Source organism: Xiphophorus maculatus, chromosome 14 (genome assembly GCF_002775205.1).
Source record: "Xiphophorus maculatus strain JP 163 A chromosome 14, X_maculatus-5.0-male, whole genome shotgun sequence".
Taxonomy (NCBI): domain Eukaryota; kingdom Metazoa; phylum Chordata; class Actinopteri; order Cyprinodontiformes; family Poeciliidae; genus Xiphophorus; species Xiphophorus maculatus.
Genome location: NC_036456.1, coordinates 9,243,298 through 9,253,067, shown reverse-complemented (window position 1 = coordinate 9,253,067; position 9,770 = coordinate 9,243,298). Strand labels below are relative to the sequence as shown.

The following is a 9,770-nucleotide window of genomic DNA, read 5'->3' as shown; positions in this document are numbered from 1 at the left end:
AACTCCAGTCCTCAAGGGCCGGTGTCCAGCAGTTTTTAGATGTGCAACAGGTACAAAACACTGAAATGAAATGGCTTAATGACCTCCTCCTTGTGTAGATCAGTTCTCCAGAGCCTTAATGACCTAATTATTCCATTCAGGTGTGGTGCAGCAGAGGCACATCTAAAACCTGCAGGACAGCGGCCCTCGAGGACTGGAGTTTGACACCTGTGATCTAAATATTCAGCTACCATCATTTTCCCATAGTTCACGGTTTGCACTTACTGCAGCACGCTGGACCTTTTAAGAACTACCTGGTACGACTTGTGTAAATACGACGTTTATGTGTCATTTTAAGGGACTGTTTCATATTTTATTACACTCTGACAGCATTAACCGCAACATGTTCGTCTCCGATGACTGGCATGGGCTAAATGAGTTTAGTCGTTTTACTAAAAGAAAGCACTTTAACTGGAAATAAAAGTGGGATTTTCTTTTTCAAACAAGCAATAACAAAACTAAACTCATTATTGAGTTAAATGATTAAAATGTGTATTTTCACCAGCTGATGTTCTGTGGGAATGAGATAACGTCTTTTTGAATGAAGCTTTTTGTGAACTTATGTACAGCATGTTCCCTTGCGTTTATGTACAGCTCATGTAAATATATTCCTCCTATGTGCTTCCATTTGGTATAAACGGGCCATTGACTGGCGGGTCTGACTGTTTAGTTTAACATTTTAACTCTGTAATGTGCCTGCTGTAACGTCTGTCTTTCTACTGCTGACATTTTGTTTCAAAGTTCATGTCAGAATGAAAACGAAGCACTTTGAACAAACCTTAAAGCACCATTAACCTTAAAAGAATATGGTACTTTGTTAAAGAGGCCATATTAATGTTTTGTTTTTGTACGTCCAAGATTGTGTAAGGGAACAGAAAATTTCCCAAAAATCCTGAAAGTAGTTGAAGAACTTTTCCTTTCAGAAAGGCTTTGGGCCAATGTCCCCATAATCATAAGTACACGTTGCCATTTTCTCACTTGATTCTCACCCATAAACATCCACAGTGTATTTTTCATACAGCATGCATAGGTTAAAAAAAATAATAATTACATATCGTTTTAAAAATGTCATTTTCATTAAACCCTGTTCCACACCGAATAAACTTCAGTTATTTTTGCTTTAAGTTCCCTACAGACCAGTTGACTGTAAAGAAATATAAGAAAATATCACTTTGTATTAAATTAAAACTAGTAGCATCCCTCTTGTAGACATTATTTATTGCAGTCATAAAATTGCACATATGGTAGACCACAAATAGATAGTAGAAAATGACTTTGAAATGAGTTGTTAAAAGTTGAATCCTGAAACATCTCATGAGAAACATCTCCATTTTGTGCCTGAAGAAGTTGGTGATGAAAATAGAAAACGTCTGCTGGGGCAAAACCAAAAGTAAGTAAATAAATACACAGCTAAACAATGAAAAGCCAAATATAATAATACTAATAATCAACAGTTTGCTGGCTTAAAAATATCCCAGTAAAGTCAACTTTTGCAACACTCTTTTTACGTCCACTTGATAAAATCATAAGATTGCCTGCCTTTCCGTCAACGCTGAAAATGTTTCAGGCTGAACGTTTGTCCTGGTTTCTGCATCAGAATGTGTTCAATAAATGACTCCGTCTTAATCCTGGAAGCTCTCTGATCAAACTGTCGATGTAACTTTAAGTGCCTTGTTTAATAAATGTATTATTTGCAACATTAGATGTGTGTGTCTGCATTGAGCAACAAAATTTGACATCAAAATCAGATCTGAAAATACACCTTACGTTCTCAATAACCCCCAAAATTACAACAGACTTCTAAAGCAAGAACTTTTAGCATGGGCCTTTTAATATGGGTTAGTATTAGGAAAGTTTTAGGTATATTGTCCTTAATGTCAGTCTTAATTTTAATATATTCTACATACATATTGAATATATATTCTAATACATTCTTTGTGAGAAACGTGTATGACAGGAAATGAGAGCTGGCTAGGATTCCAGCAGAAACTTCTAGGTCTTTATCGGAGAGTTGCATATTCTCTCACACTTGCACAGTGACACACATTAAAGAAAAACATTCATATACACACAAAAAAAACTATTAAACGAAATGGTTAAAATAAAATGTTCTATTACAACTTTTTGTTGCATTTACCGTTTTAGCTGGGAAAGGCTAAACGATTAGTTTGAAGGCGCTTGGTGTACAGAGCAATATTTAAATCGATGGGAAAGTCCAAGCATTTCGGCTGAAATTTCTCGCACTTTGAACGATTTAACAACTTGCACACAATGACAAGAAGCCATTTAAGGACAGACTTTAGCCCATTTCTGATTCTCCTTTCATGCACAAGTGCTCTCTACTTCTATCGATTATAAAGTCCTAAACAGAATTGGTAGTTGCAGTCACTACATCAATGTCGATATGCCGCCTGAAAGGGATTTTACAAACATGTAAGTAATACGAGCTAAATGCATCTCTCTGTGCAGGAGCAGAATGTGCATTGGAAGCGTTATAGACAGGACGATTCAGAGAGAGTCTCATGCTGATCGGAGGCCTCACGGGACCAGTAAATCCTTCGTTCAGTGAGTCTTGTCAACGTCAGGTCATTTAGCCTGGAGAAATGTTCCCTGATTTCAAAACTTTGACTGAAGTGGTGCTTGTAATTCCCATCTCCAGTGTAACAACGAAGCAATGAGTGAGCCTTCAGATTAATATCTGATCTATCCAGTATGTGGTTGGAGAAAAACCATCTTAAATCAACTTCAAAGCAAGGGGCATGGGCAGATCTATAGGTATTTTTTTTTACCCCTCCAGGGGGTCTTTTTGTGGGCTCTAGTGTCCCTTATATGACAGTGGGCTGACAGGAAACGAGGAAGGAGAGGGCGGAAGACATGCGGCAAATGGTCCAGGAGTCGAACCCCCGATGGCCGCGTCGAGGACTCAAGGCCTCCAAATACGGGTCGCGCTATCCACTACGCCACCACGGCACGCCCAGGTATTTTTATATTGAAAGAAATCCTACTAGTTTTCGAGCAGCACCACCCCGCAAAGTCGGCTTTATTCAGCAGTCGACTCAAAGTCCCCTTATCTGAGGAAACAGGAGATGAGGATTTCCTGTACGGTGAACATCTGCTCTTCAGCTACAGCGCTGTTTCTCGGATGGTTTCCACTTCATTTTCTTCATCTCCGTACTGAATCTGAAAAACAAATATGGTTGTCTTAAAACTAATATTTCTGCTGAGTACGTGGAGCTTTACTGGTGAGTTGAAATTAATATTTTTATTTATTTTTTTTAATCCTTGCATGTTCAACATCAGAAGAAGGACTATTTAAAAACATTTTTCTCTAGGACGTTTACGGTGCATTGCAAATATTTAAATTCCTTAAACTGTTGAACATTTTGTCTCTTTGTAACTCCAATACTTCAATGTAATTCATCCAGATTTCATTTGATTTACCAGGATGAAGTAGTTAATCATTTCTGAGTGGATTAAACAATGGAATGGTTTTGGCACCTTTGAGAGAATTTATATATGTGAGCATGATTATTTGGCAATGTACTACTGAAAGCAAAAAACAACAAATTTAGTATTTTTAGTTTATTATTTTTCTCAGTTAAATAAGCAACTCAAATTTTGAGAATAAATATTTTTGACATTAGTTCCATAGCAGCTACTAGCCTTTTATTCGTGGAGTTTCCTGTCAGTTTCTTGGTCTGTTGATCACCTGTAGCAACCACAGTTGCCCATAAATTATTCAGAGAAGTGGACTGTTTTCTTTTTACGTAAAGCTATTGTTTTAAAAAAAAGAGTTCAGAAATTCTTAATATGGTTTATGTGAGGTAAAGAAGGACACCATGTTATTGTTGTCGCGCCTTTGAGGCCTTTACTGAAAAGCCGCCCAGTGGAGGACTGGCTGCATGCGGCAGAGAATTATACTGCATAAAAATAACAGACTTCTTAAACAGACTTCCTTCCATTATAAATTCGTATTTAGTTTCGTCCAGCTTCCTATCAACTCGGACTGACCTCTGTCATTGCAGAAAAGCAGCCAATGCTACATGTTGTAGCATTAATTCTTCGTTCAAGATGAGATGTAATAAATGTCTTGCATCCAAGTTGAGGGGCAAAAAAAGTGGTGGTCAGAAAACCGGAGACGAGTCCAGTTTTTGCCGAGCATCATTCTGACGTCACGGAAACTTGCAGGTTTCAGACAGAACTGGCTCGTTTGTTCTTAGCATCATTTAGCTGTGTGTTGCTTTTAAAACGGCTTTTACTGCATTTTGAAATTAGCTGAATATCATTTAGTTTGACTTATGTGTAGCATATTCACAAAATTTCTTAGAATCCTCTTAAACATCTCACAGTACTCCAAAAAAAGGTTGAAACATTGTTTTAAAATAGGAAAACGCAGAAGAATTTGGAAATGTAAAGCTAATATTTCACTCATAATGTAACACATGCAAACTATGTCCTGTTTAATGACAAACATAAATACGTTAAAAGTCAAATAATGCAAAAAGTTGGGATTTTTTTTTATCAATGTCTTATTCAATAGTGTCAGATCTGTGTCCTTTTATCAGTTGCTTGGCAACAGACCGATCAACATTAAAGAAAAGGGTCAATCACAAGTACTTATGTGCTCAAGATGACCAAGAGCACACAGAGCACAGAAAACAATACTCATTAATCAGATAATGTTGTCTATCCTCCTAAAATCTCAATCAGAATATGAAAGGAATATGAATACTTTTACAGGATACCATATATTTTGTATGTTAACAGGAAAGGTTTATTTTGAGCAGAATTAAAAATAATCCTTTCTATACCGCAAAAACCAAATGGAAATAAAGAAACCAAAATCAGTTTTGTGTCCACTCATGCTGGATGATAATTTTTCAACATATCTATTGATGCTGAACTGCATCTTTGAGAACATTGAAATATATTTATTTGTTTTTGACCTTTTTTTTTTTCTTCTCAATCCAGTTACAGCAACAGAGCTATGGATGAAGCATTATCAACCGAAGAACAGCTCTGTGTGTCTCCGTGTCCAAAAACCTCCTCCATACAGAGGCAGTACTTGGACATTTAATGGAAAATTTGTCGCTGATAGGGATTCTACCCATGAAGACTATGCAGAGAGAATGGTTTTCACCTCTGAAAACTTATCTTTGTGTATAAATAGACTGACTGAAAACGACACAGGCATCTTTAAGGTCACTTACTTCTCCAACTTTATTCAACAATCAGAAAATCACCAAGTTATTTTACAAGGTATGTTTAAGCTGCATTTTGCTTTAAGTGTGCAAGTTGTATTTTTTTTATTCCTTTGCCTTCTAAATCTCAGTTTTTTTTCTCCTTGTGCTTCTAGAACTGAGAAATTAATGTCAGTGTGTAAATTGCATCGGAGAAAGTAGCCAGCAGAGGGTGACATTATTAATCTGCTTGCGTTTCAGGAATGATTCCCAGACCAGTGATGGCTGTGACGCCAGAACGTCGTTCCAATCTTTCAGCAGAATCATGTGATTTCACAGTGAACTGCTCCATCCAGGATGATTGGCTGGGGTCCGTCTGTCATAAAAACGGTTGCAGGACGTCTCAGAGGTCCTTTAGCAACGTCAACATCAGCATCTTGATTGAAAACACAGTTGTTGTCTGCAGTGGAAACAACCACGTCAGCACAAATAACGTCTCTCAAAACATTCCAACTACGTGTAAGTTGCCTGAACTGTTCTGGAAGCAGAATAAACCTGCTTCATCATTGTAGTGCTTAATAGAAGTAAATGTAATGTTTAATTAAATCTACTTTTAATTATTATAAGAAACATGTTGTCTGCTTATTTTTTGCCTTAAAAGAAGTCATTTCTAGCTAACGCTGCTTCTTTTCTTTCTTACAGGTTTCGTAAAGACGAATCTTGAACTTAAAGAGGAATTACACAATCGTCCTAATACATTTTATATTACCGTCATTGTCATTGTCGTTGTTGTAATATTCCTCAGTTTTGTTACTGCCAGAAAATATTGGAAATCCAAACATAATCAGGTAATCCAAAAGAAAAATAATTCTAGTTAATTATGTATTATTGGTGAAACATTAGAGACATTAATCCTATTTATTAAACTCTCTCCTATTTTCTAAAGAACATATTCTTTGCTTCTACTACTTCCTCCAGGAGACAGCGTCTGTTGCCCAGTTAATACAAAGCGGACCACTAGAGACCCAGCAGCATTCTGAGCCCAGAGCCTCAACGTCTTCCAGTGAAGCGGACCCTTCATATGAGAACGTGGAAGCCAATCAGCCCAGAGAGACCAGCGACCCGAGACATGAGGTCATCAGTGAGAGTCAGGGGGTAGACACCGTCTACAGCGTCCCCAGAAAGGCTGCGTCTTGTGTCAAAAGGGACAAGAAACAAGATGCGTTACAAGATGAGAACACGCAAAGGACTTCGACTTCAGGGTGCGACAATGTAAATATGGACCTGAGCTCCACACAAACAGAGACCGTGTACAGTGTGCTGGAGATGCCCAAAAAATCTGAACACATAGCACCACCAAGAGGACAAGTGTGAGTCTAAGAAGCCGAGAGCAACTCAAAGAAAGATCAGCCAGGAAGTGAACTCCAAATGAATTACAATATTCTTTTGCTTATCTAAGATCAATGGCATTGGTAAAAGATTCAAGAGGAAAACAGGTTGAACAATGCAACAGACTTAATTTGTAATTTTTTTTTTTTTTTTTTTTTACAAATTAAACGTCAGCATTGAGAGAGACTGAACATTTTTTCAGGCAGATCTTTAACAGCAGGTTTTTATTTTAGCATCAGTGGTTAACTACAGTGGTGAGAAAATAAAGTTCTGACAGTCAGGACAAAATCAAGGGGGGAAGATGCGTCATACTTGGCCTGGTCTGAGGTTGGCAGGAATGTCTGTCAGAATGATTTTCTGGTGAGAGACAGATGAGGTTAAATTAGTAAATATGCTCATGGTATTAGTCTGTATGCTCATTATAGTGACCTGGGAAAGAAACTGTCTCTGTTGCAGTTTCTTTCCCTGCTTCCTGAGCTGAAGCAGGAAGAACAGGAAGTTCTTCTGAACAGTGTCTGTGTGTGAAGATCATCTCGGGCCCCAAGTTAGGGAGGCTCCTCAGGAGCGTAATGGTCCACGGGAGCCACAGCGTCTACAAATGACGTCAAGGTTCAATGTTCCTCTAGCGTCTGGTTAAATACAATTTTGTAAAAAACTTCCACAGTATTTTCAGTCAGTAATAAATTATTACCAAGCTACGTAAATTCTCACACAAAGTAATATGAAAATGTTGCAAATATATGAGAACAAGATGGCGCCGGCGCTTCTGGCTGCTCCCATCGTGTGTGTTAATCTGTGTATATTTGCTGTAACCGATTAATGATCCGTGCTTGACGAACCCATAGATCATCAGTTGGGCTTTCCACAATGGCTGGATGTGGTTCTGTCGCTGTTCTCCGCGTTCTTCTGCTACTTTTTCTACTCTTGGTTGCGGAGAACCTCGCCGAGCGGAGTAGCGGCATTGTTTGCTCGCGTGAACGGCTGATTGCGCTGTGTGGGCCTCTGCTGCTGCCCAGAGACGGGCCTGTGGTCCCGGAGGAGTTACTGAGGAGACGACGGGGCTGCGGGTCTGGAGTTAACGGAGGGAGAAGAGGAGACGGCGCAGGCCAGCGGCACCGGCGATTATTGTGGGGAACTTGAGGTCTTTGGGAAATAGGACAGACGAACTCACGGCGCTGGTTAGAACCCAGAAGGAGTACTGGGAGTGCAGTACCTTCTGCTTCACGGAAACCTGGCTGCACTCGCTTATTCTGGACTGCAGCTTGGAGGTCCCTGGATTTCCCTTCCAAGAGTCGGAACAAGAGGGGCGGTGGGATTGCACTTTATGTGAGTGAGAGGTGTAATCCCGGTCATGTTAACGTGAAGAAACAAATTTGTAGCCTGGACATTGAACTTCTGGCTGTGGGAATGCGGCCGTGTTATTTACCGAGGGAGTTCACGTCCGCCATTTTGATTGCTGTTTACATTCCCCCATCAGCTGATGCAGCGGTGGCCTGTGACGTCATCAGCTCTGCCACAGCCAAACTCCAGACTCAACACCCGGACGTTGTTGTTGTGTCTTGTCTCTTGTCTTGTCTTGTCTTTATGCTGTAACTGCGAAGTAATTTCCCTGCTGGGATGAATAAAGTACTTCTATTCTATTCTATTCTATTCTATTCTATTCTATTCTATTCTATTCTATTCTATTCTATTCTATTCTATTCTATATTACTTATCAACATCGCATATGCAAACCACAGCTCTCCAAATATCTAGGTAACGTCAGTAAAGATAAAGCTGGTGTGCAAAAAAGGGTTGTAGTCTTAGATAACCCGAATGTGACAAAACAGAACACTGCAAAAATAGTAAAAATAATAATAATAATAACTAAATTATAACTTGGCAAAGAACTACACCAAGAGGTACTCCAAAACTGGAGCAGAAAATTCAACAGAGTGTTTAACCTCATAAATGTGTTTCTAGAAGAGTGGTAAAGAAATTCTATGATCAACACACACTGAAACCTGGTTGATAGTGTTCTGAAGTGTTGATTATTTGTGTGCTTATTCTGAATAAAGTTTACATTTCTGTGGGAAATTAACAAAAAATCTGATAATTTATTTTTTTGCATAAAGCCATCTTGTGAGAAGTTGTGTGACTGATTTTCGCCACAAATATCAGAAAAGTTAAACTAAGCTGTTGCAAAAATAAGTCAATGTTGCAGCTCATTAAAGCTTACGCTCTGCTGTCTTAAAGTTATTTGAGCATGCATATGATGGCAGCATGAAGAGAAACAAACAAAGCAGAATGCAATAGGAGTCTGCAGCGTTTGATCAACTAAGACACACTGGTATCTGGTACATGACTTTAAATCTGCCCTTACAAATGTATAGGAGAGACTTTGGCTTGTTTTCAGCAAAACATTTTCACAGTCAACTTTTCAGTTTGTTTTTTTTTTCTTATTATTTGACTGTTCGTTTGTGTAAAAGGAGATGCAGCGAGCCGGAAGTACTCTACACATTTACTACTGTGTTTGGCGGTTCATCAGACTTAGCTGACAGGAACACGTTGAAGAATAATTACCAGAAATGCCAAAAAAAATAAAAATTGTCTCCAAAACGATAAACATTGTGATTTACTGTTGCAAATATCAGTACAAAAGTGTCCAAGCCAACTGTGACCCTGTACCCCGACTGGCCTGTTTATAGAAGAGAGACGGTCACTCTGAGATGTGAGATCCAGGGAGAAGAAGAAACTCAGTGGATGCATAAATGGAGATCAGCCAATAAAAAAACTCTCCAACATCCAGTGAATACAGGATCAACAGAGTCTTTGAGTCTGACAGTGGAGAGTACAGCTGTATGGCTAAAATAGATCTTCAGCTCACAGGATGGAGTGACGCCTTCACACTGACTGTGAGATGCAAGTGTGGCTTAGAGGATTCAGTAAGAGTGCAGTGTTGGGAACAGGGATTTTTTCAAAACTGGTCTTCTTTGTGGGGTTTGTGTTTGTTTTTGTTTTCAGTTTGCCTGCTGCTTCATCCTTCGTCCACCAGATGGTGTCAGAGGCTTCACCCCTGGAGGGGCGTGCCCGCTGGTCGGCGCACCTGTGTTTCATCATCCCTAAAAACAGAGTGGATTGTAGAAATGCCAGCATTTCTGCAAAGACATTGATCTTGTTGGA

General features: G+C 39.1%; 1 protein-coding gene across 1 annotated transcript; it reads left to right on the top strand.

Moving 5' to 3' along the window:
• The first annotated feature begins 3,000 nt into the window (after positions 1 to 3,000).
• Positions 3,001 to 7,532, top strand: LOC111610859. Its single transcript, XM_023345879.1, has 5 exons — positions 3,001 to 3,281; positions 5,011 to 5,298; positions 5,481 to 5,738; positions 5,922 to 6,067; positions 6,198 to 7,532. The coding sequence occupies exons 1-5, from the start codon at positions 3,233 to 3,235 to the stop codon at positions 6,591 to 6,593; spliced, it is 1,137 nt and encodes a 378-aa protein (XP_023201647.1). The 5' UTR covers positions 3,001 to 3,232; the 3' UTR covers positions 6,594 to 7,532.
• The last annotated feature ends 2,238 nt before the right edge of the window (positions 7,533 to 9,770 follow it).

Excerpts from the sequence above, each read along its gene's own strand:
- LOC111610859 (XM_023345879.1), top strand. The coding sequence starts at position 3,233 with ATGGTTGTCTTAAAACTAATATTTCTGCTGAGTACGTGGAGCTTTACT. Across the intron at positions 5,299-5,480 it reads TCACCAAGTTATTTTACAAG|GAATGATTCCCAGACCAGTG; the intron begins GTATGTTTAAGC and ends CTTGCGTTTCAG. Across the intron at positions 6,068-6,197 it reads GGAAATCCAAACATAATCAG|GAGACAGCGTCTGTTGCCCA; the intron begins GTAATCCAAAAG and ends TACTTCCTCCAG.